The 26,796-nt window shown below is 39.0% G+C and overlaps 1 protein-coding gene across 2 annotated transcripts in view; it reads left to right on the top strand.

The window, feature by feature from the left end:
• Positions 1–5,818: 5,818 nt before the first annotated feature.
• LOC101863652 (kinesin-like protein KIF20B) overlaps positions 5,819–26,796 on the top strand; it is a 50,743-nt gene continuing 29,765 nt past the window's right edge. For both annotated transcript variants that reach the window (XM_005092157.3, XM_005092158.3), the window contains exons 1-11: positions 5,819–5,956; positions 9,392–9,632; positions 12,343–12,604; positions 15,790–15,977; positions 17,224–17,287; positions 17,607–17,840; positions 20,976–21,087; positions 21,950–22,021; positions 22,778–22,924; positions 23,719–23,987; positions 25,696–25,820. In XM_005092157.3, coding sequence (XP_005092214.1) covers positions 9,396–9,632; positions 12,343–12,604; positions 15,790–15,977; positions 17,224–17,287; positions 17,607–17,840; positions 20,976–21,087; positions 21,950–22,021; positions 22,778–22,924; positions 23,719–23,987; positions 25,696–25,820 — 1,710 coding nt within the window. In that variant the 5' untranslated portion in view covers positions 5,819–5,956; positions 9,392–9,395. The remainder of the gene's footprint in view (positions 5,957–9,391; positions 9,633–12,342; positions 12,605–15,789; positions 15,978–17,223; positions 17,288–17,606; positions 17,841–20,975; positions 21,088–21,949; positions 22,022–22,777; positions 22,925–23,718; positions 23,988–25,695; positions 25,821–26,796) is intronic.

Here is a 26,796-nt window from a genome sequence, read left to right on the forward strand (position 1 = left end):
TTTTGTTACATATAATGATATATAATAAAGGCAAAATAGAAGTCCAAGAGCAGAAAATCAGAGAGACGATGATTGTGACACAAAAAGTAGAATCTAAACATTTTTTTAGATTACAAGTGTTTGAAGTAAAAAGTCCAGATACCATAAACTGATCCAAAATCGTCAACTTTAACCCCTTCCCTTAAGATGTTGACTGTATATGATCAAGGCATCACTCACACACGCATTACATTGTAAGATCGTAATTGTGTTATGCCTAACTTAACAACAGTAATAATTTTAGCATTAACATTCGATAATCATCAACAACAACAACAGCAACAAACTTATCTCTAAATTCCTTTAATTTTTATAAGACTAAAACTTGTTTTTGCGAGGATTTCTTATTGTCATACACGTATATTTTTCAATTCCACCCATGCACAAGAGTCTCGTACGTCTTATATGAAACAGTTCTGATGAGTTCGAGACGGAACTATAGAGTACTGTCACGATGGCCCAACATCTTTTTTTTCCTAATTGTTTGTTGTAGGGCTTATAAAGCACAGTAGTTTTGCACACAAGTATTTCTCAAATGTTCTGCAGCTTAAACTTGCCCCCCCCCCCCCCCTCTCTCTCTCTCTCTCTCTCTCTCTCTCTCTCTCTCTCCCCCCCTCCCCCCACCAGGGCAGTGCTACTGGCTGAAGTTGTCTTTAGGCCATTTCCAAAGAGGAGATATTAACATGTTCTTATGCACAGTAGAATAATGGACTGATTTATCAATGTCATGCTCATACTGTGCGGATCGCGCAACCAGTGGCGTCGCGTGGGTTGCAGAAAAGGTGGTGCCTAATTGGAAAGTGAGCAAATGGGCAATAGGCTTAGTAGCTATAATTAAGATTTCAAGAGAAAGTAAATTAGAATCTGCAGGATATCCCGTAATCTACATCTATCGATATTTACAACTGTTTCTAGATGAAACCGCACAAAAGCTGCAGTGAAACAATACTTATAACAACTAAAGATTTCTAATTACTTCGTGCAGCATCAGGACTTGCTACACAATAGAGGGAGACAACAGTTTCGAATACTTTCGATTAGAGACAGGCGGGAAGCGCTTTTTTCTTCCCGAGCGAGAAGACCGAGAGGCTGACCTACTTCTCGGCGGGACCGGTCCTGGTCCCGAGAAGTGCTTCTCGTCTAGCGACCAATTTCTCTTCTCGCTCTGTTCACGGGCAGCTCGCTCAGCAAGTAGGCCGGCCGTGGCGGGGGATCTTAACTAGGCTAACCCTGTTGCGCAGGCGCAGGCGGTGAAGGAAGGTCGGGAGACCTAGGACTAAGCCCTGATCAACTCCCCACTCGCCTCGTCTCGCCCCCCTCTCCCCTCCCTTTCAGTTTCAGACACAGGACGGCACGGTGATGGGTGACACTGTCTGCGTGTCATTTCTCGCTGGCTGTGCCGCTCTTTCCATCGACACCTCTCACTCTCATTACTCGTTATGTAAAGCCAACGAGCGGCGAGCGGTATCACTTCTCGGAACCCGGCAGTAGTTTAGTGCCCAGGAAGTGACGGGAAGGGCATTTCTCGCGAGAAACGGGTACTCTTCTCGGCTCGTGCCCGCTCCTACTTTCGATACTCATTTTTCATTGAGTTACCGTAGACTCTACGAGTAGTAGATAGGCTCGTGTGGCTCGCGGAAACTTGGATCAAATTTTTAGCACCAAATTGGTGCTGCGAAGGGCAGTTTCGTGCTCCTTTCTTCTTGTGCGGGAAGAACGATGCTTAGATTTCTCTACAGTGACAAAAATAACTTTGGTGCAAAGATTTTGCTTGCTCCCAGCAGGACACTGCCGCAAGCGGTGCGACGAGCATAAACCATCCTCGCCGTCTGTCTCTTCATTGGCGCAGCCAGCTGGTGACGGATCGCAAGGATATTATTCATGTAGTAGTACATGTAGTAGGCCTAGATCTAGGCCTAATCGGCCAAATGTAGATCTTGAGCACTGACTGGTTTAGAACAATTAGAAAATGGGAGGGGGGGGGGGGGGTGAAGGCCTGGGTAAGGTGGAGCCTAGACGGTCATATAATCAGGCCACCTGCGCGCTACTGACCTAGATTCCTTGTGGGCTGACACACCCGTGTAGTAAGCCCACAACCTTGTAGATCATTGGTAGTGATAAGCCTACGCAGGGTGCGGCGGTCAGTTTGAATTGTTGTTTTCTCATGCTTTGACACTGGATTATTTCTGCCTAATGCAGTTTGCTTTTCAAGTCATCTGGATTATGTGAATATTTTCTACATCATTGTGTGTGTTGAGGAACAGAAGTGGTGACTAATTAATTAATTAATTAAGATTGACCAACAGTCTTGAGATCGCAAATTTGAAGTGCTGTTTGGCTGCACTGTAGGCCTACTGTTCATTTTCAGATTCTTCATCGCCATCGTACTCAGTGAATGCCTGGATTCTTTTAGTTGAAGCCTAATGCAGGTTTTTTTTTCAAATCATCTGGATTGTGTGAATATCAAATATCTCTTCCATCAGTGTACGTGTTTAGATTAAACCTACAGTGAAGTTTTGACCGTGCAAGTTTAATTCATATCTGTCTAAATCCATTCTAAAATCCATGTCTACACAGTGGAGGCCCCCCCATCCTGATCCGCACACTCTTCACTGACTTAGAGCCTCTCTATGCAAACAACCACTAAAAACGAACTCTCCATCCTATCCCTAGATCTGCTTTTAGATTTAGATTAGATTGCAACACAAACAAAAGACTAAAAGGACCATGTAGATATAAATCTATCTAGACTCTGAGCGTCTAGGGGCCCACCCTTGTTAGGTAGGGAAAAGTATACGGATCATAATTATGGGGGAGCTCCTTTGTCTTTGTGTTTTTCCCGACCTGCTTTGTATATTAATATCTGCTGTTCTTTCACAGTGCTTACATGCTTCTCTTCTAGGCCTATTTCTTGCTTTCATCATGTGTGGTTATGACTCTGTTGGACTGTGACTGACACCTTCAAAATAAACTGAAGGAATAAGAACAACAATGGGAAGAAAATGCTCAGTTGGTGGATGCAAAACTGGCTATGACAGTCAGAAAGGTGCAGAAAAAGTGACCTTGTATGGATTTCCTTCGGATGAAACAGAATGTCGGGCATGGACTGCTAGCTTACCAAACATTTTATCCTATGAAAAGGTGTCAAAACATACCAGTGTGTGCCCTCCATTTCCGTAAAACTCTAACTCAACTCAAGTCAACTTTCTGTCTTTCCATCGCTTTTGTCTGTCTACAATAATTTTTTACATGTCTGTTAGTTTGAACACAAACACAGGGAAGCTAAACCATTGAGAGAGAGAGAGAGAGAGAGAGAGAGAGAGAGAGAGAGAGAGAGAGAGAGAGAGAGAGAGAGAGAAAGAGAGAGAGGGGGAGAGAGAGAGAGAGGGGGGAGAGAGAGAGAGAGAGAGAGAGAGAGAGAGAGAGAGAGAGAGATTGAGAGAGAGAGAGAGAGAGAGAGAGAGAGAGAGAGAGAGAGAGAGAGAGAGAGAGAGAGAGGGGGGAGAAAGAGACCGCCTAGCCGTGCCCGTTGTAATCCATATTATCATACAAAGTTCAATCTTTGCTGTAATCATTATTATCATTACGAAGGTCACTGCTTGCTGTGGGCCGAAGCCTGAGCGGCCGGTGTGTCAGCCCACAAGCAAGGTGTGTAGTTCTTGGGCTGCGCTGCCTGATTTATGATCGCCTAGGGTGGAGCGCTTGCGCCAATTGCACCAATGGCGCCGCGCCACTGGGAGTGGGAGCAACATAGGTACAGTAGGAGGAATTATGTTGCTTTAAATCTTTCCTCATCATTACTATTGCCTTATTTTCCCCTCTACTTCTTTTGTTTACCACTCTCTTGTGAACTGCTATTTCCGGGGTGCCTTGATAGTTGAAGCTACTTATAAAACCAAACTAAAAAGAAAATTGTTAATGAGTTAATGATAATGGCAAATAAACTGGCCGAAATCTCACGCTGTTGAAGTTGAAGGTTTGAATTTTCCTTTGCTTTTCTGTTTGTTTAAAATTGTGTGTTTTTTTAATGGCACTATTTACGAAAGTTATTTGTGAAAGACGTATTGTCATTCTTTAAATACCGGTAGCCTTCAGCTGCAAAATTGCAAGGGGGAGGGGGGGGGGGGGGGGCGGACTGAAACATGTCCTATTGCTATGCCGATACGATCCCAACATGTTAGATCATGATCGAGTAGTGACACGACATGAATGAATGTATCATACAGGCGCTGATCGATGCATTAGACTATAAGTACCATGCTATGCTTACCCCCCCCACCCGCACCCCCAGCTCGGATAATTCCTTATTTATCAATAAAGGAATATATAGAGCCTACATAAGTATAAGTGGGACTTTTTGAATAGTTGATTTAGGCTACACAATATTAGAAATGCTTGTTCTTCTCGAGAAAATTTAAGTTAAAGGATCCAGCTATTTAGAGCCTTAAGTATAATAATGAAACGTAATTATAGCAACAACAACAAAAAATAAAAATTATAAATGCCTGATGTATAATTGGTATTAGAAATAACGTCTACTAGGCTAGCCTTTATGAAAAAACAACAGCAACAATAACAAAAAACAAACATTATAACAACAACAAACACAAATTTAAAAAAAGGGGGGGCAACAATACGTGTGGTTTACACAACGGCAATTCGGTAAGACTGGAGGAATTAATTCTTTGAAAGGAATCTTTTGCGAATTTTCTAGAGATGTGAGGGAATAACAAGGAGGTTATGCAGTAATTGGTCCTTGGCTAGGCCTTGGGGAATAATAATAATTAGGCCTACTAAATATGCGTTAAGTACGTTTTTCAGTCGTAGTCCTTATTCTGCTCTGCTTTCAGTTTCTGCAGATAAAGCTAGGTTACTGATTTTTGTCTACTGATTTATTGTAGACCAACGTTTCGTTAATTCTTGGCCAACGGCTCGAAACTCTTTTGTTCTGTAGGCCATATTTTGGGTTTCAACAGCTGTTTATAGGCTAGAGAGAGCAAGGAGTTTACATTTTCGTTCTTAACTCCTTGAGAGAGAGAGAGAGAGAGAGAGAGAGAGAGAGAGAGAGAGAGAGAGAGAGGGAGAAAGAGAAAGAGAAAGAGAGAGAGAGAGAGAGAGAGAGAGAGTCCCAGATTGGGATGTCTCAATCAGTTTTAGCGGTTCTTTAATCTTAAATAGGAACAATAATCAAAGCCGCAGAAGCTTAGAACTAAACTTGTTGAGCTCCCGTTGATGAATAAGCGCTTTAGTATTTGTAACATAAGCACAGACAAGCACACACAAACATCTCGTCGACCAATAAACACATTCCCTATATTTTGATGTTTATTCACCTTTTAATCCTTGACACTTGATATTATTCTTAAAATAATATATAAGTAATCAGCTGTCATGCAAATAACCGTAGGCCCTACATAATTCGATATTTGGCTTTTTAAAAATATGTTTGCAGACCTTGATTAGGCTAGTGGGATCTAGGCCTATGCTATCTGAGTATCTGAGTTACTCAGATAGCCTAAAGTGGGATCCAAGGGGTGCCATCCAACAAACCCCTTCTCTGGATTTTATAAATTTCTGACTTGTTAGGGCCTAAAGTGCCTTTCCAAATGTTTATCAAGGTAACCAGCGAATAATAATTTCAATGTTATAATAGCCTACAACATGTTAGCGGACACAAAAGTGGTGAGAGATCCTAGTTTATTTTAGCGGGAAACCATAGTTCGCGTCAGCTGCTCATCCGCATCCAAAAGTCAAACGGGGAAAAAAATCTGGAATATGCCATTGATTGGTTGGATTTCCGATTTCAAAATGTCCCCGCGACTGTTGGGTAGTGCGTAATGAAAGTGCTTATCGCTGATAATATTTTGTAAAGAAGGAACAACATGAACCGATAATTTTCGCGATAATTTAAAATCAAGTAAGTGAAAATTGCAAAGGTAACCATTACTAACAAGGCTATTGCTGAGCAATATGAACAATATTGTTGTTTTTGATTAAATTTATGGCATTGTTTAGTTTGTGTGTTTTTTGCCTGGAACTGGTAACTTACACTTTGAGTGTCTCTATTCCAGTTGAATAAATACAGATTTGACTTGTGATAAAATTTATAGTAAGCCTAGATATCTAGATCTAGATCTAGATGTAGAAATCTAGATCTAAGGAAATGCTCAATCTGCCTGATACGGCGTGGAGTTGAAGTTGTGTTGTAAGAGTCAAATAATTTGAATATTTTATCTCTCTAGAATCTAGTCCTAGACTCTCTAGAGTCTACATTCTAGACTCAGGAGTTTTTGGTCTTTGTGTCTGTGTCTGTGTACTGTAGGCCTAAAGTTTGTTAGACTTCCAAAGAACTAGATCTAGAATCTAGGGTAGGGCCTAGATCGATGCCTAGCCTAGTTCTATGCCTTGATTTTGATTCTTAATTTGTTTGATCTATTAATGTTACGAAGTGTATACATGCAGACCCGGTAACCGGGAACAAAGTCACGAAGTATACAGACCCGGTAGGGGAACTCTTTTGTGATTTCGGAAAGTTTCATCGCCCAGACCCGGTAGTGTGTGTGTGTGTTAGAGAGAGAGAGAGAGAGAGAGAGCAGGGGGAAGTGCTAGCAAAATGTATGACATGCCCCAGTTGGCAGGAGGGAACGAGTGAAAGATAAAGTGGAAATAGGTGGGGAGAATGAAAGACAGAGACAATCAAAGAAAAAGAGAATGCGAGAGAGAGAGAGAGTGAGAGAAAGAGAGTGAGAGAGAGAGCGAGAGAGAGAGAGAGGATGACTGTTCGAGAGAAATTATGACATTGTTCTTTTCTTCAAATTGTGATTCCTCCAACTCCAAAACGGAGGAACAACGATCGTTCATCGAAAAGACATCCGCATTCTTCATTTAGATCTAGATCTAGATCTAGGCTAGCCTCGAAACTAGATCAATGATTTATGTCTGTCTGTCTAGATCTAGATCTTGCCTAGGCCATAGATATAGAACTTAGGTCTACCCTGATCCGATGCCCACCGCCTCATTGATACGCCCCACCCCCCATGTTTCCCACTAAACTTTCTTTGTTGTAGAAAAAGGTAAAATTGAAGATTAGATCTCCTGTCACCTGCATATTATGAGCTGTGTGAAAAAAAAAGAGCAATTCGTTAAAATACACAAGCCTGTGTCATCTCGATTGTTTACCACAAGAAAAAGTTGTGTTGCTGTGTAGAGCCGAGAATACGGCAACTTTTGATTCCATAGACCAGCGCACAATTCATTACGTAGATCTACGTCAAGACTAGCTTATTATTGTAATAATGATCAGTTGCCGGGGAGGGGGGGGGGACTGACGCGTATGCAACGTTCAACGCCCGGACCGATAGCGCCGCCCCCCCCCCCCCCCCCCCCGAAAAAAAAAAAGCACACGTGTGCAGGCTGCCCATCCGACCCCGACACACGCTAACGAGCCATCTTTAATTGCTTCTGATGACCTCTTGACAATAAACATTTATTAGAAGCGCTCTATCTTTTCAGGCTGGCCTCAAATTCATCATAAATAAGATAAAAACTCGGCTCCAGCACAATTTAACGCCATTTTGCCCGAAGTGATCCCGGTCTCTTCCCAGCCTGAGGCGAGTCACGAGTAAGGCAGGACAGGAAGCAGGAGTCACGAGTCACAGGAAGTTAGAAGTGATGTCATGCTGGACAAGAATCAGAGTCCGAATAACATTTTTTCATATTGGGACTCGAGTCCGAATAGTCACTTTGTTGTTATATATGGCCAGCTCTATTTCTCCGAACGCGTGGTGGGAAAATAAACTTCTTGAACTCTATTTCTACGAGTCGAACGGTTTACGTTCCCGAGATTTGTTGTTATTTGCGAATGGAGTGGCCAGTGCGTGTTTGTGTGTGTGTATAAATATGGGGGGGGGTTGGAGAGATTTGTTTTGGTTTACATCATACAGGAAGGATTTTAGCTTTGGCCGGCTCTATTTCTCCGAATGCTCTGGAAAATAGACTAGAACTCTTATTTCTCCGAACGGTTTCCGCTCTCGAAATTTGTTGATAATATTTGCGAATGGAGTGGCCGCGCGCGCGTGTGTGTGAATGAGGCGTGGGGGTGGAGGGATTTTTTTGGTTTACTTGAAGGATTTTAGTGTTTGCTTTTGGGGATACTGAATCTAGAATCTAGATCTAAATGCATATAGGTTACTGCCAAGGTCAAGCAATCCTGTTTTCTCACAGAGTAGGGGGCCTACCTTTTGAAGTCATTTTCAAATGAAGTATACAGTATAATCCGGAAACGTTGCCCCGGCCACCACTGAAGTATCTGAATATTCAGACATTTAAAAATCTCTAGATCTAGATCTAGATCTTGCTCTAGAAATTGAATTCAATGCAAAAAATGCTTCTTCCCAGTCCTCGCAGAATGGCAGACGGAAAAAGGCACCTAAATCTCTCAAATAACCAAAAACTCTTGAGAACGGAAACGTTAGGAGAAATAAGAGATCAAGTTTATATTCAAGAGCGTTCGGAGAAATAGTCACTTCGTTTAGTTTTTGCTTAAATTAGGGGTGACTAAATGCAAAATAGGTTAGATCTACTGCCAAAGTCGAGCTGTCTTGTTTTCTCACAGTACCTTTTGAAGGGATTTACATGAAATGAAACCCCCAATCTAGAGATATCCCACATCCCCCACAACAAACTACGACCACCAAAGGCAAAACATGTTTTTTTTTTTTTTTGGCCAGTGACAGTCTTTCAAGCCTGTATTTTAAACCAGAAACATTGTTGTAAACCTTCAACTAAACCAGATTTTTGTCGGTCAGACCATTCCAGCAGTAGGTCATCAAATAAACCAAAAAAATGATGGTGGGCCTTCAACTAAACCAGCACCAAAAAGTTTAGACTGGAGGAAATTTACGGTTACTAAATCATGTTGACCCTGGTCCAAATCAGATGCAAAATTGTTTTTGCAAAATTTGATCAGTTTTATCCATTGAGATTGGGACCTGTTGATTCTATAATTTAGACTACATTATAGATGCATAGACTTATTTAGAAATTATGATGGGGCATCCAGAAAAAATCAGTGCTCCTCATTGTTCATTGCTTGGCTTGGGTAAATGATCCTGCTGAAATCACTAGCAGTTCAACTAGTTGGTTTATCTCCTATCTATTGAGCCCTATTGCTTTGCAATGTGATCATCTTCTTTGCAGTTTATGCTTCATTGTAGCATTTCTCAAGATTAAATGTAATGTTTTTAAAAGTTATATTTTTACTTTTCTTTTAACAGTGCTGCAACAGTCTTTTATTTAGTTTCTTCATCATATCAAACACAGTCAGTGACTTCAGTGAATTTTACTTTTTCAGGAAGATGGATTCTGCTCGAGGGAGTAATTGTGGAAAACGAAGCTTTATGGAACTTCAAACCACTGGGCGTAGAAAGCCAGACAGTACTGAGGATGAAGGCATTCTGCCGGTCAAGAAAAAGCTCAAGACAAAACTTGTGGACCTCTTCAACAGGGCTTCATTATGCCTCATGAATCCAGAGGATCGCATGAATGTGTATCTGAGGGTCAAACCTTTTACCAAAGATGAAGATTCGAGCCAGGTGAAATATTTTTTTGGGCTTTGACTTGAAGAGCTCAAGACTTATATATATATAATAATTTAAATATCATACGTAGTTGAACTGCAAGAGGGAGCCAAAAAAAATTCTGCTGAGGACAGCAGAATTTAGGGGGGAAGAGGGATGGAAGTTACAAAGGCTGATCCGATGGGATCATGGGTTGCTTGTCTGGTCAGTAAGTGGTCAAAACTACTGGTGCTCTCCTAGCCTCTCATGGCATGCATCAGTCTTACTTATCCATTGCCACCAGTGCTTGCATCTAATAGGACCACTATTTGACCAATTGAAAACAGAAACAATTGAATGTGTTCTTTGCTTCCATTCTTAATTTACCCATCAGACTAATAAGCGCAGTCAAACAGTGCCACCCCTCCTGTGCATGTAACAATGATTCATGGAAACTCTCTCGGCCGACCATATGATCAGGGCGGCAGTGATTGGTCAAATTAATTTCACACCTCTGGCCCTTTGTTACCCTGGAAAGTTTCCATGCTGGGGTGCCACTCAAGTACTTTCACAAGCAATGGTGAGGTTTCCTACCCACACCACCCTGATTTTATCAGCATTGCTCAGGGCTCATATCATGTCATATATGGATTGGGTAACATCTTCCCCCAAGTCACACCCCTACTCCCCTTCCTTGCCTGGTGACATGGCTTAAAGGTTAGAACTGATGGAACCGAACTTGATGGTTTTGTTTCAAATCAGGGCTGAGTGGGCTAAGCATAATTTTCCATCTTAGACAGGTAAAAATTCTCAGACGCGAAGGAATTCCTCTTTCCATTCCCATGTTAGGCAGGTTTCCATTTTATAGAGGAAGTTATCAAGGGGGGAACGGGGAGATTCCCTTATGACAGGTTTCCGTCTTGCAGAGGTTTCTGATTAGGCAAGTTCGACTATGATTTTTCCTGAAATGCTTTGTTTGCACTGTTCATTCTTCTTTCATTTCATCTGTTTATCATGTTATTATTAATTACATCCAGTATGACAAATTGAGTACAGTCGTCTCTGGCTAATAACATGCCAGATAAAACCACTGCCAGCGCTGAAATGAATTAATTCTCTCTCTTCTAAGCGCACATTCCAAATTGACAGCTCTGTCTAATTGCATGATTGTTTTTGCCTTAGTGTCAGAAACAGATCAGCCATATCATGACTCATTTCACTTAAACCTGATGTACACAAAGCAAACATCACATGCCCTTCTTTATTACTGGAAATTGCAGCTTTGCTAGGGAGTAAACGATGTAGTACGTGTGAGACAGAATTGTGCATTGAGAAAAGCCAATGACTAGCCATGCGTGGTGGGATGACAGTATGAGAGGCATGTGCAGTAATTATGACGGTCGTCTGTGATCACCTGGGGTAGGAAAACTTCACACCACAGGGCGAACTCAGCTCAATGATGCAACCCACTGAAGAAGACCGGATTACAGAAGACTTACTCAAAAGCTCATTCTCCTTTGAAATTCTCTGTTTGCACAAAAGCACGGTTTTCTTGGCCCCTGTGTGTATGCAATTATATTGCTGTCAAAAATGCAATGCGCAACTTATTGTCAAATATCTCCTTAACTGTCGAACATAGATTCTCCAACTTTTACACAATGACTGATATCAATTTGTCTTAATAGGTGAATATTTTTTGAAACTCCTACGCACTGTATTCTTGAAAATTCCGTAATAAATTCTAATAAAAAATCCCAGCAGATGGTTTCTACAGATTTTAAAAAGTTTATTTCTCGGGCCATATTGCTTTTAAAAGCAAGTCTGTCAGTTTTTTTCTAATTGCAATAATATGCTTATTGAACGAATGTTTAGGGGGCCTTTAGTCCAAAAAATGTGTTCACTATAAAATTAATTTCTTGTAAGTTTTGCCACTAAAAAGTGTCATTGGCGAGCTGTGACGTAGGCTAAATGCATATGCAATGTGTGTGTACGGGAAGTGCTGTGAACAATCCCTTTTTCCGTATGATGGAGATTTACAGTATTTATAAATGAAGAAAAGTTTTTAATGAAGTCTCAGTTGTTGTGTTGTGGAAAAATGTGATTAAAATAAATTGATACTTAAAGAGATATTTGAGGATAAGTTGCGCCACAAATTTTTGACCACACTATAGTTGGGGACCACTGTACACAGTACCGTAACTGCCATTAATTATTGGTGGGGAAAAACATGGAAGAAGAATGATCATTGATGGTAGGTTTTTGTCACTATTGATCAGAATGAAAAACACGAGTGTTTCCAACTTATTGCAGTTAACGTCGTTTCTACATGTTGCTACTTTTATAGTAAGAGATACACTTTCCTTGGAGTTTACATGGCAGACAGGCATGCTCATCAGATATTCAGGAAAAAAACTAAGGCTGTGTTCTAGAGTGGGAATGTATGAAGTGCGTTGATCCTCAATTTGGATTATTGACGAAGTGGAGATGTAGAGAAATTAACCGGTTTAGATGGAATGCACCATGTAAGATTACTAAGTTAATAACTGATACTTACTACGAAATAATACTTAGTGAATATTCTTGTTTTAATTTAAAATTTAAATCTGATCATGTGAAATTATTCAATATTGGCACTTCATTTTTAACAGTTTAAGGCGTATATATGTGACTTTGTAAATGGAAAGCACTAAATCGAATGATTTTTTTTGTGGGATCCATACAAAATATTATACTGTTTATATTCCAGCAATGCTTGGAGGTGGAACCTGATGGACAAGCTGTTGTTGCCACAGCCCCGGCAACTAGCCACTCATATAAGAGTATGAAGCGGGGACTGACCAAAGCGTCTCATAGGTTTACATTCTCCAAAATTTTTGGTGCAGACACAAGCCAAAAAGAATTCTTCAATGAAACCATGCTGGGCATGACAAAGGACTTTATTAGTGGACAGAATTCACTGGTGTTTTCTTATGGAGTAACATCTTCTGGAAAGACGTACACCATTCAAGGTAAACAATTGAACTGTGTTTTTTATTTTATTCATGAGGATATACATGTGAAGGGTGCTGACTAAATGAGTTACTTCTCGGATTCTAGCCCTGTGGAAATGGCTACATCATGCTTATAGTTGAAGATTTTACAATTTATAAGTATGAAATAATATGAGACATGACATGTTATACTAAAAGAATATGACATCAATAGAAAATCTATAAATTTGACCTTTGTGTTGATTTTTGGCTAATATCTCCATATATATTATGTGGATTTTGAGAAGTAACTCATTTTGTCAGCACGTCTCACATATGATATGATTGTGAAGAATCGTTATCAAACCCTCAAATGTCCAGTCAGTATCAGTAAGCATTACTTTTCCTTCATGTTTGTTTTTATAGCAGGTTATTTTGGAATTATAAGTCAAGAGACATGTAGTATAGGGCTGGGTCACGAGCGCGAAAACGGAACTGAATCGTCACTCTTTCCTGCGGAACGCAATTCACGATTCACTTCAGCGGAATGCGGATCGGAACAGTATCGCCAAACGATTCCCGATTCACTCCCCTGTCGCTGTCACCACCTTGTGGCTTAATTTAACCTACTGTTGAGTTGAGTCACGAGCTTAAGAGCGGAACGGAACACTTAGTATGGCTCCCCTTATTTTACAAAAGATGGTATAGTCCAACCCCCCCCCTATTAAAACAAAATGAACGGGGTCCAACCAATAGACAGAAGGAATTTTATGGAGCCATTGTTTTAGCGAATGGGTGGGGTTTGGGGGGGGGGGGGAATTTATGGGGGTCACTAATTGAGGTCAGTTGATAGAGCAGCGCAACAAAGTGTGTGGGGCGGAGAGGATGGCGGAACAACAAGAGTGGGACTCGCGCTCACCTAGTGGCGTAGTTATAATACTGTTCCGTTTCAGTCAGTGTTCCACCACAGTTCCGTGAGCGCTCGCGTACTCGCGATTCTTTGAAGCCGACTGAATCGCGAATCGCCACTCTCAAATTTGACGAGCAGGATCCAGCCCTAATGTAGTAGTATCACTGTTCCTTTATTCCTCTCCTGCAAAAGTAACTAGGAACAAGGGCAGCCTATAAATTTTTACTTCCACTCTTGTACAATGATGCACTGCTGTTACGAGTCAAAGGGTTGTATTTATTTTGCTGCAAATGATAACATATTACCTATGGCCACGAAAACTGTCATATGCATAGATGATTATTTTCAAGAAAATTTCAAACTTATTGCAAAATATATTGGGAAATACAGGGGGACATGGACTTCTTTTTTTTCTGTAAGAATTGAAATGCTGGGACAAGAAAATTGGAATTGCGTGGAGACAGTTATAATTATTATACTGACACTGAGATTAATGACTTAACGGGTATCAGGTTTAATTTTTAATGCAAAGAACTGATAATTCATTTACTCCTGCCTCAATGAAATAGTAATTTGATGTAGTAGTCTGTTTGTTAGTCTCTTCGGTGTGAGGATTGTTATCACGAACTTTGTCTAAAGTTTTTATGCAACAGGGTTCCCATTCTATACTGGAAAAACAGAAAAATCTAGGAATTTCATGTTTCAGATTTCTTGGTTGGGAAGACACTATGACAATGGATGAAAATGAAAATAAATGGGGAAAGGCAGGCGCCATCGTTATGAATTTGACAGAGGTGTTACGATAATAATTTTTTTTCTAAAGTTTACGTTTTATAAGATTGTAACATCCCTGACTCTAATTTTTAAAAATGTATTTGCCATTTGGATACCCAACCCATCCCCACTACCTGGTGTATTGAGAGGGGGGCAGGTGCGGCGGCGCTACACCTGAAGGCTATCTCGCTTATTACTGGACCAAGTTTTACCAAATTTCCCACATGTTTAACAAGCATAGTAAGAAGTCTTAAAATCCGCAATCAAATTTGAGAAAAAGTTTCGTTTCCATGGATACGACGGCCATATTGGATTTTGTTGGCATGTCTTACGTAACGAATAGCACACTTATTGCTCATGGAAATTCATTGGGTTTTTTTTTTTTGCATATATATGTGTTGACAAAAATTAGATCTCAAAATGTGTCTGTTGTTTTTTTTTCCAAAATGAATTAGAAAATTTTTTATTAATTTTTTTCGCGAGGTAGCGTTCCAAGTTTGCAAAAAATCCATGAAAATCCACACTCCAGACACCACCAACAAAAATCTATTCCATATATCAAAAATTCAGCAGATGAATTTTTAGTATTACGTCTTGTCTTCATTCTGTGAAAATTCCATGAAGATTGGATAGAATGGAGTTATTCCAAAAAGTATAGAGAAAAGTCGCGTTTTGAGAAAACGGCCGATAAAGAAAAATAAAATATTGTCTTTATGAGGAAATGGTGGTGACAAACATGCCCGATACATGGAGGAAATTGAGTTTTTGGGGGTTCTTTTATGATGAAAAAGATGTAGGAGAGGCTGAGGTAGCTAAAAATGCCTACAACTCAAGTTCCATAATTTTGAGCCGAATCGGGACTTCGGGGGTGTAACCGCGCGCCCCCTCTACTAAAGGGAAAAAAAAAATCACACTCTGACGGACTGATGTCATTATGTCATGTGGAGGTCAAGTTTGAAACAAAAAGCTTTGGCACAGTCAGGATCAGCACTGGCTTGTGATGTGTCTCCGGTTTCTTTTGTTTTTGCAAGTCGAGCCGACAGCCAGTAACTAAAATCATTACGAAATCAAGGGGAAAACCTGGGAAAAAAACCCCAGCCTTTTCTACAGATTCCCGAACAGATGTGGGATTCTTTTGATTGCCTTTGCATGCAGAAGACCAGATTTCTATTCCCGCGTGGGGTGAATGTCTTATCGAGTTCAGTATCTCTCTTTCTCTATTGGGACATTGTGTTTCTCTCAGCAGTGTTGGCCCTGACAGGAAGGGTCATAGCTCACCTTTTAACTGATTTAGATTATTTTGTTGATTTAAACACATACATAAAAAAAAAAAAGAAATAAATCATTAGTATATATATCAAAGCTGTTATAATGAGGTTAGAATAATGCCTTGCAGTTTAGACTTGATTTTGTGTTTGGTCATTTCCTAAGGCCTTGTTATATTGATAGTGGCAAGAAACTCGAGCAATGTGATGGTCATTATTTGTGAGCTTACAATAAGTAAGTGATATAAAATGGATCACTCTGTTTTTTTCAACAGGCAACCCAGAGGATGCAGGTATCTTGCCTCGGTGCTTGGATGTGATATTTAACTCTATCAATGGAAAGCAGATGCTTGACAGCACACTGAAACCGTGCATGTTTACAGATGTTATTCGATTAAGTCCTGAGGAAGTGCAAGCTGAGAAGAAAATGAAGCAGAAAACACTTAGAATGAGCGTTGATGACGTAAGTATTAACTAACATTGAAAGGATCAATTTAAAGCTTGTGTCTGGCGTTGTTATTTCTAGTTTACTTTAATTAAATGTGTGTGTGCACAAAGAAAAGTACCAAAAGTTGGATTTTGACCGTTCTGAGTTAAGGGTTGTACGTTGTAGGAAATTCAATGGTGAACTCAGGGGTTTTTGAATTTTTGAGACATCTCAAGTAGTTTTTGAGATATTGCACATTTTACGGGGTAGGATATAAAAATATAATTTTGAGAAAATGAGCTTTTAAGTTTAACAAACGTGAGAACACATACAAACTTTATTAAAAAAAACGATTTTTAAAATATTTATTCATGGAAAACTCATTTCCAATTTGGCATTCAGTTGACCTAGATATCATGAATGGAATTCAATGGTAAAACATAGTAGGGAAGAGAATACGTGCCCCAACAATAGATTTTAACACCTTTTAAAAGCAGTTTTCATTAATTGTTTATATTATACCCTTCCCTTAAAATAATTCAAAATAATACATTTAGAAGTCAAATCAGTGAAAACCCTTTGAGCACATTGTAAAAAAATTTGGGATCTATCTTTTTTTTATGGAAACACATTTTGGTCAAAAAGTGATTTTTGTCTTTACCAGCCTGTAGCTCGAAACAATCTGGGGTGACTTTCTCTAGGCGCACACTCAAATGAATTTATTATTATAACAATTTTTTTGTGTCTTCTCGTATAATAAAACTAAGAATGTAATGGTTTTCGTTTTATTATTATACTGTCGTCATTTTTTAAAGTACTGTATGCAGTTTTTTACAATTTTACAGAACTAAAAAAAAATGAATATTTTTACCTAGAAGACAATATTTTCTTTAAAGATAAAAAGGATATTATTATCAAAATTGTATTCTTAAAAATATTGGCTTGGAATGTTTGCAAAGAGTTTGTTTTCTTAGTAATAATGCATTTTTTTTTTTTTGCTCTCCTGTAAAATTGTAAAAACTGTAGATACACTGTACTTTAAAAAAATGATGGCAGTATAGGCTCTTTTCATTATGCCTTGGGAAAAGTGTATTGTACTTTTAAGTGTGTTAACGTTATTTTGTATAAACTAAACTTGTGCGAGTTTTTCTTTTTAAAAAAATTTTGTTTTCCCCCTGTGTTGTCATTTTAACCTTTTAGGGTTGATGGTTTCATATGACTTGTATTTATTGAACCTGCTTCTGCTGAACATGAGACTAAATTCCCACTCGGGACATTACAGGACACGACAGTCATGGCTCTGTTGGGAGATGACATGGAGTCTGTTCTCAGTGACACTACGACCAGTAAGTGACTGTCATAAAAATAAATCCTTCGTTTTTTTTCTCTTAATAGCTGTATACATTTTTATGCCGGGATATGGTTTAAAAAAAAAATTATTTAAAGGGGAAATTGTTGTTGAACTTTTGTGATACTTGTTAACTGAAGTCCCATTTGTATTGTTTAATGGAAAATAATTTGTTTGTATGTCAAAACACAATACAAGATATAAACAATTAAGATTATCAAGAGGAAAAAGAATGATTTTTTCTGGTGTTGGGCAATATGTGTATGAAGTCTGTCTTTATGACTTTATGGTTACTTTATTTTTTTTTCTCTTCGAAGGTTCTACTGGCACTCCAGAAGACCCTCTGCTGGATGTTGAAAACCGAGAACGAGAGGAATTGAAAGTTGATGTTGAAGACCAGGGAAAAATCCGGTTCAGTGTATGGGTCAGTTTTGCTGAAATCTATAATGAGCAAGTGTTTGACCTGTTGGAGCCCATGCCTCGGAAGAAGAATGCACGCCGACAGGTTCTCAGAGTCAGTGATGACAGAAATGGAAATCCATACATAAAGGGTAAGTTATGTTGTGGTGCCTTGGATTTATATATTTGTTAGCTAACCAGTGACAGCTTTCCTGACAAATTGAACATTTCTTTTAATAATGATTATGTTTCAGTATAATTTTATTATAATGCTTCTGGAAAGGAGTTGTGTTTTTTAAGAAAAAGTCTAAAAGTTGTCACATAGAGAAGTCAAACAAGCAAAACTCGAATTCACGGATAGCTCTTATAATAGGCCATTCCCTGACCGAACTATTATATTTTCATAAGGCTCATCAGCATCACTTTTCCTTGCTTCGACACCAAACAAGGTGCATGCACTATCCATCCTTTTATTGATATTAGATACTTTTCATAATGGAAGAGAAGAGAAAACTTAAGTGTCTGACAATAGAAATCAGAGTGTCAAGTTTCAACAGAGTAGAGGTTGTTGTCAAAATGTTCAGCACTAATAGGGAAATTTGTGAGAGGTCGGTACTTCCAATCAACCCTTTCGACATTTCTAAAAATTGAGATAAAATCGAAACCGTCAACAATGGATGTGAAACTCAACCTTTGTACTGTGAGTTACTTTCTTGATTTTCTTCAATATTTATATTATTTTTTAGTTGTCATGGTTTACTCGAATTACAGAGGTGTGGAACACATGTCATGAATTCCCCAATTTGTTTGAGATATGTATTAAACTAGATCTGATATTGATTAGAAAATGGAATTGAAAAAGCTCAGTATGGTAAATCTTGTTGCTCCTCTACTTTTGATTTAAAAATATTTTGGGGGTTCCTTTTCCATCTTGGCCATAGCGTACTTTACTACAGGCCTTCTCAGTGTGCGGCTGGGGTCTCGGACTGGGGGCCTACTATATCATTTAAGTATTAACGTCTATATATCCAGTCGACTCCATATTCAGTCTCTGAGCATTGTTTCCAAAGGTAATTACAATATTTAGTCTTAAGTGACATAAAAATAAAGAGCTTAATAATTATTTATTTACTACTTAGCTCTATTACTATTAGATCTGTTATGCAATTTAGAAAAAAAATCGAAATCAACGTCCTTATTATAAAACAATCTAAACAAGACATGACTAGATCTATTTACTGTACATGCCTTATAAATGAGTAGGGACCTACTTACCAAGCCAGTTTTATGTTCCTCTGTAGTATAATCCATGTATCCAGGTGAAATAAGGGTGGGAAATACCGAACAATGAAGAATGTATGATTAAACGTTCCAATCAGACTGTTGCATTGCTTTCTGTTGTGGGTTTTGTTTTTAGACATTGATCACACCAATTATTAAACTTAACATTTTGCACAAAATTTCTTCTAGTATCAGTTTCCTTCTTCAATGGATTGCAGTGTATGTCTATTCAATTATGATCATATAATTTCAAATTTTCAATGCATGTTCTTTTGAAGAGTGAGGCGTGGAAACGTAACAATAGTTTAAAAAAAAAAGATGTGTGCCAGAATCCTCCCGTGTTTCTCTTGCATTTCGATCTCAAAACTGTCAGACATGGTTAACTTGCAGAAAGATGTTCTGCAAAAAGAGTCTTTAACAATATCGAACAAAAGAAAAGCAAAGAAGGTCCACTGACATGCTCTATCAGAACGGATATTCAAGCCGTCTCTATCCAATGAGCTTGTGTAGTGGCTGTACTTTTAGTAGTAGAAGGTTGTCTTTCCGAGTTGAAAAATTTCGTCCAGCTCTTCGTCTTTGCGAATAGCATAGCCAGCAATATAAATCAGCACAGATTTTGTCTCTGTACCAAGTGACTGCTCCAACTCAATTAGATTGTGAGCCGTTTCTGAAACCCTTCCGTCTGTTTCAATGTTACAATTGCAATCGGAGCAGGAATGACCAGGTTCTTCAAGGTTTGAAAGGTCTGCATCAAGAGATAGAAGTAGTCTTGATCTGTGAATTTTGATTTTTCCACAATTTGCTGAATGTTAATAAAGTAGTTCCCTCCTGAGCCCTATGACATATTGATGGGAGGACTGAAGTAACCGTCTACAAAGTTTAACAAGTTCACTTTCATAACCATCTGGCCAGTGCAGTTCACACACAACGGTTTCTTTAGAAACTGATTACTTCGCATTGGATATCACAGAAATCCATGCATTTCTTTCAATCCCATCCTTTGGGAATCTAAACACAGACATTTTCTTTTCACTTGAACTCGCTTTCTCTGAATTAGATCTACAATTTGTTCTGCAACCAAAAACCCAACATTTCCTGCCCATAATGGAAACCAAAATGACAACAACCATACATGCTTCGAAAACCAAATGTTTACCAGTGAATCTAAGAATATTTTTATGAGTTTACACACTGTTGTTGGTGATCATGAAATGCAAGGTTGGATTCAACAAGAAAGGCAGAATGAAGAGTCTGGTACGAGAGAGACACTTCTTGACTGTACTGGAACGATAACACCTATTGAATCCACACTTCACATTTCTATCATGAACAAAGAACACCACGTAGAGCTATTATATCCAGTACAGTGAAAATATTGGTGAATAAATATACCGCTTAATGCACAACACGACGCTTTGCCGGGCTTGCGAAAGACTTGCTAGACAGTGAAAAAGGACTGATTTTACACAGTGCACAGCTCACGCTTGCACTTGCACTGAGGACTAGATTACACACTATGCAAGACTCTGCCTTACCAAGGCATAGCGACGTATCTGCACTTTTTATGATTTTGAGTTATGTCGCGCTACCATTGGAAATAATATGGGCATGGCCCTTCAGTTACGTCTGTTTGCCTCAGTGAAATATTCTATTTGTAGTGCAGATACAAGAAGCAGAATGGGTATAGGCGTCCATTTAAACGAAGATGCACTACAACTTATTACATTTTTTGCAGGTACGTCTGTCTGCTATCTAGGTCAGTAGTGTCATTGGCTGACTAAGCGGCGACGCGACACCCGGGAATCAGGGGGAGGGAAAGGGGTCTAATGTTTCAGTTGCCTCCCTTACAGAAAACACCGTAGGCCCCCAGTCCGAGACCCCAGCCGTACGCTGGGAAGGCCTATTAGTAAAGAACGCCATGATCTTGGCCTTATTAATGGTCTGCAGTTTCTCCTTTCTCTTTATTAATCTGAAGCATTTTCCTTATTGAATTGTATTACTTTCAGGTTTGAAAGAAATCCATGTTGAGTCTGCTGATGAGGCATACCGGCTGCTTATTATTGGACAACGCAATCTTCAGACAGCATCAACTCGACTCAACCACTGCTCCTCAAGAAGGTTTGCCCTTTGTTTTATGTTTTACTGTTAACTGAGAATGCAAAGAGAGAGGTCATATTTATTCATGTACATGTATTTTTGATATTGATGAATAAGTGTTTTTATTCATGTAATCTTTGTTTCAAAGTGAGCTGGGCATTCATGTTGTAAAAATGCAATTCTTAAATGTGATTGTTATTGATACTTTTATTATTCCCTGCATATCACTGTTTGTGAACCCCCCGGGGCAGAGCCACTGACTGAAGTGTCTTTAGGCCATTCCCAAAGGGGGGACAGATCTCGTTCAAGCATAGTAGAATTGTAAATGGGCTGACTCATGCCACTCTCATAACTGTGCCTGATCTACAACAGGGAACTGCTGCTTTTTCTTTCCTGATCCTTACTATTGTCATTTTTCTCTACTTCTTTTGTATGCTTGTCACTCCCTTGTGACCTGCTATTTTGGGGTGCCTTGATAGTCAAAGCAGACCTTGTGCTGTTGAAGCTAGAGAGGTGAGCAGTCTAAGTCTGATTCCCTGTAAAGACTTCTCTGTTGACACCCACCCCTTGGCGCTCATATGACCTTATGCAGTTGCGAGCGCCATAAAACCCTCTACTATTAAAAAAACCCAAAACTGTTTGTGCAGCCTTGTTAGCAATTTTTTGCCCATTTACACCCTTGAGCCAGAGAAGCCATTCTTGCAAACGCACTGGATTCATTTTGTCTATTAAAAGTGTTGGATTAGTAAAAATTTATTGTCTTGATATTGTTTCATATAGGCTGCACTGAACCTGTACACCCCTCCTCTCTTTGAAAATCTTATGTTACCTCAAGTTGATTTTTCTCACTATGTAAAAACATTCTTTTTTGTTTTATTTGCAGTCACTGTATATTCAATATAAAGATTGTGCGGGTTGCTGACAAGGATGATCCCCATATTGCCAGGGTCAGCATGTAAGTGGGTTTTTTTTTTCTACCTTTTGTACCATGTGGTTAATGATGTTGCCCCCATGCATCGGCTCATTACCCTTTTTTCCTGCTGTGTCATCTCCTCAATTTCAAAAGAGCTTCAGCTCTCCTTAACCAGTCTTTCTTGCTGTCTGTTCCATAGAAGTCTTTTCTCTGTGCCAACCTTTGCAGTTGTGAGTGCCGTTAAAACTTTACTAAAACTAAACTCTGTGCCAGCTTCTTTCTTGCTTTCCTTTTTTTGGATTTTGTGTGCAAGTGTATAGCTCAAATAAATGGTAGTTTCATTTTTCTTTGTATTAAAAATGTTTTATTCTTAAAATGTTAAGTGTAAGGCTAACATTTATGTGGTCACTTATGATAAATACATGTTCATGCAGTTTCAGTGACACATTTTCTCCACATAAGACCATGTTTGCCTGCTTTGCTCTTTTTTCCCCCTTCTTTTTCAAACTTACATTATTTACTGTCTGCCTTCAACATTACTGTGGGTGGTTGGCGGGTGCTCTGGTGTGGTTTGCTCCTTCTTTACTTTCAAACATCTATCGTCCTTGTCTCTCCTTTTTTGTGTATGTTAATCTCTTGTAACACATCTATTCTTTGGCACTTTTATGACCTTGGTGTGTTGCAAGTGGCGTAAAACTTTAACTAAAACTAAACAACATTACCCCACCACCACCCCAAAAGGTGGTACACATTTAATATCTCTTTTTGTTTCGACAAATGTTTTATCGTTCACAAAAGGTTGTCCTTGTGTGACTTGGCTGGATCTGAACGCTACTCTAAAACACAAGCGAGTGGTGACCGACTGAAAGAGGCTGGAAATATCAACACATCTTTGATGACTCTTGGTCGATGCATTGAAACCCTGAGACAAAACCAAATGCACAAGTAAGGATTTATTATATAGCATATCTACTTTGAAATTTAATGGATGTGAATGCTTTAATTGTAGAGTGATTTTCCTTTGTTGTTGTTATGCTTAAATTTTTTTACTTTCTGTATTTATAGTTGATCTTTGAAATGCTTTCAGTTTAGGGGTGCCAGATACTGAGAGTGGTTGGGTGGAAAGTGCCACTGGTTGTCCCTACTTCTATACTTGTCTTCTGTTTGTCTATCCTGCTTTTTTGTTTTGTCAATGTGTTTCTCTTTGCTCAAACTCAAACATTTGAAAGAAATTATTATTATGAATATGACCTATCTGTAAGGAGTTCAAGGTTTGTAGCAGTGTTTCCTCTAAATTTTCGTACCTCAGTGGAGCGTTAAGTGCTTTGTCTTTAAGTTAAGTTATGCACTGGAACTGAACTGTACATCCAGTGGGTGGCAAAGTGGTTTGCTATTCAGAAAAATAAAAGTAGGTGTTTTTTACATACCCATTGACAGAATTTAGATAATTTAGGAGATGGACTTTGATCCTGCCTGTCAGGGCTAACCTGAGCTGAGAGGGATACTACGACCCTGAAGAGAGACAGAGATATTCGATTATAAGTCTCCCCTCATGGGAACCAAACTCATGTCTCCTGCATGCGAAGGTGAAGTGCCTAATTGCTACACCACAGGCCCAGTTCTATTTGGCAGCTCAACAAATTGTCTTGAGCCATGATAGCCTTTGACCACATGTAAAAAAGCAAGGAAAAAAGTGCACAAAACAAAATTAATTTGATAACCAATTGACTCTTTTTCAGAGATCAACACACACAGAAAATGGTACCCTTCAGAGATAGCAAGCTCACCAGGTTACTGCAAAATTTCTTCAACGGTAGTGGCCGGGCAGCGATGATTGTCAATGTCAGTCAATGTTTGAGCATGTTTGATGACACTCTGCATGTGTTCAAGTTCTCCGCGATTGCAAAACAAGTCAAGCACATTGAGAAACCGCCAAAACCCCCGAAACCGACCAAGAAAGCTGCCCTTCAAACGGCCCAACGAGCTTCCATTGCTTGGGAAACTAAAGGTACTGCCATTGTCATGCTGAATTTGGAAGATGGGGGGGGGGGGTTATCATTAGAAACCCAGCATAAGATGTGCTGTAAATGGATTACTTTAATAGGAACCTATTTCAAGCCAAGGGATTTATGTTTCATCAGTGTCATTCCATAATCCTCCAGATCAATACCTAGATTTGTTGAGTTAAAAAAAAAAAAGTATAAAGATATTGTTCGAATAAAGACATCAAGGGGCATTTTACAATATAGTTTTGTTCCTTCTTAGCTTTTAATTGAAAAATAAAGAGGGCTCAAATCATGGTTCTGATTTGGGCATTCTTTTTTTTCTTTGATTTCCTCAAAGTCGAAACTTATGGAATGACACAAATGATTTGCTTTTCATGTGTGCTAAGAATGATAAAAATTTAACAGAGGAACAATACGGTCCTGGAAGAAATTAGTAATAAAACATTGATTCTTGACTGTTTTTGTGCCTTGTGAGGGACAAGCTGGTAGTTTTTGCCAATTTTCAAATTTTTTATTATATAGACCTGCATGTTTGCCAACAATCGTCTGAAATCCGACAATCGCGAGCCGGCCGGTGCTATAGCTAGGCGCTAGGCCTACCTGTACACTGTATAAGTAAATGTGCGAAGTGCGAGGCCTGGCCAACTGCCAGCGCCCCCTTTTTCTCCCGTCGGCTTTGTCGGCACTTTCGTTTTCGTACCGACGTCGGCGTTTCCGACATAATTGTCGGAACCTGAGTAGAAATACGAATACGAAAAAGGACGACGACCTTAATTATCTACTTTCAGTTTCGTGCTAGAGCGGCCATTTTGAATTTCGTTTGTTGACTGTTTATGTGGATTCATTCTTAGATTGAGTCCGACTTACATGTACTTGATCTAGATCTAGATCTAAATTTATAGATCATAATAGACCTCAATGGAGGATTCATATTCCAATTCTATTGTGTCAAACCCTATTATAGGTTGTGCTGTAATATTAATGCTGGTAAAAAGCATTTCATCAGGTGCGTGAACTATTTATTTAGAATCTTTGACTCATCAGCTGAGTCCCTCTCTCTGTTCGAGAGTTCGGAATCGGATGCGGATTTCTCGTTCAAGGCCTCCTATTCCTATTCACTTGTTCTTCTAGATCTAGAGTCTGGATTCTAGATTTATTTAGATTACTTGATCTAGATCTAAATGGACGATTCATATTCCAATTCTATTGTGTTGTTGTATCAAACCCTATTATAATAGCAAAGTAGTAGGCCATATTATGCTCACTGTTTTGGAGGGGTTTTTTTTCTTTCATTTTGGACTTGTGCTGGCCTTTTACATAAGGACCGTTGCAGGTTCTATTTTGGGGTAGGGTTTGGATTAGGGTTAGGTCTCTTCTTTATATTGTGTTTGTTGGGGTGGTCACTTGTTACTTGGAAGTCCTTCCTTTTATGACACCTACAAAAGCTTTTCGGGGGGGGGGGTGCGCAAAATTTTCAGACAATCTGGTTGAGGTTCACATGCAGGTCTAATTATATTTCCTGAGTAGTGGGTGTTCCTTTGCTGTGAGAAATGACAAGCCTTAAGTGATAAAAATAAAATGTGTGTTTGTCTTTATGGTTATGAAATGACGTTTACTCACAACCATTAGTTTCTCTCTTGATTGATACTTTTGCCAATTTAGACTGTAAAATGCACTGGATTGTTATTAATTTTACTGAGTTCTTTGCAGAAATGTTGGAGTATGATCATGACCTGGAAGATGACATTGTTGAAGAGGACGAGAGCGAGGCGTGTGATGATGGTGACGACTCAGAGCCTCAAATGACTCTTCCGCAGATGAAATCTTACATCAAGGTTACAGTCTTAGGCCTAGCTTAAAAAAAAATTTAAATTAGAGCACTCTGTGAGCTTAGTTATCATGCTGGACTTTGGTGTGGAAGACTCTAATCAACATCCTGAAAATTGCATTTTTAGACTTGTGTTCTTTCCGTGGCTGTTGTCTGTGATTTGACTGGGTTGTGTCATAAATAGAAGTCGAGTTAGTTTTTTATTACCCTCCAGTGCTGAAATGCGTCTAAAATCTGTTCAATGTTATAACATAATCTTTTAATGACTAATCTATTTCTTGAAACATTTTTGCTAGTACAAATGTACTTGATTAGATTATATTTGAATAAAATGAGCAGAGAAAAAAAGGTATTGCGAAGAAACATAGTCTATGTAATTCTCTAGTTTAGTTAGTTTTAGTAGAGGTTTTACGGCGCTCGCAACTGCATAAGGTTTTATGAACGCCAGAAAACTAGAGGTTTTACAAGAGAGTAACAAACATAAAAAAGAAGAGGGGGAGATGAGGACGATAGATGTTTTTTTGTGTTTTTTTTTAGTAGAGGGTTTTACGGCGCTCGCGACTGCATAAGGTCATATGAGCGCTTATGTTTGATAGGAAAGAAGAAGCAAACCACACCAGAGCACCAGCCAACCACTCACTGTAATTCTCTAAAATGTAATTCTGGGTTTTTGTTGCTGTTTCTCCCCCCCCCCCCCCAATGTAAATCATGTAATTTTCATAAAATTGCTTTGAATTCTATTCTTTAACTGAAAATTTCAATCTTTTCAGCATGGCACCTGAGTGAAATGGAAAATATATAATTTTTTTTGTCTCCTGAACATTTTTATCAACCAACTTATACATTTAGAAAATTGTATCAATAGTATTTTCACCTATATAGAAACTATACTTTCTTTGTTGAAAGTAAGTTGCATCTTCAGTTTTTTCCTTACAACTGATTTTATAACATTGCCTTGTGTTTGTCTCTGGGAACCTTTTGTG

This window comes from Aplysia californica, unplaced genomic scaffold, assembly GCF_000002075.1.
Source record: "Aplysia californica isolate F4 #8 unplaced genomic scaffold, AplCal3.0 scaffold00041, whole genome shotgun sequence".
NCBI classification, from domain to species: domain Eukaryota; kingdom Metazoa; phylum Mollusca; class Gastropoda; order Aplysiida; family Aplysiidae; genus Aplysia; species Aplysia californica.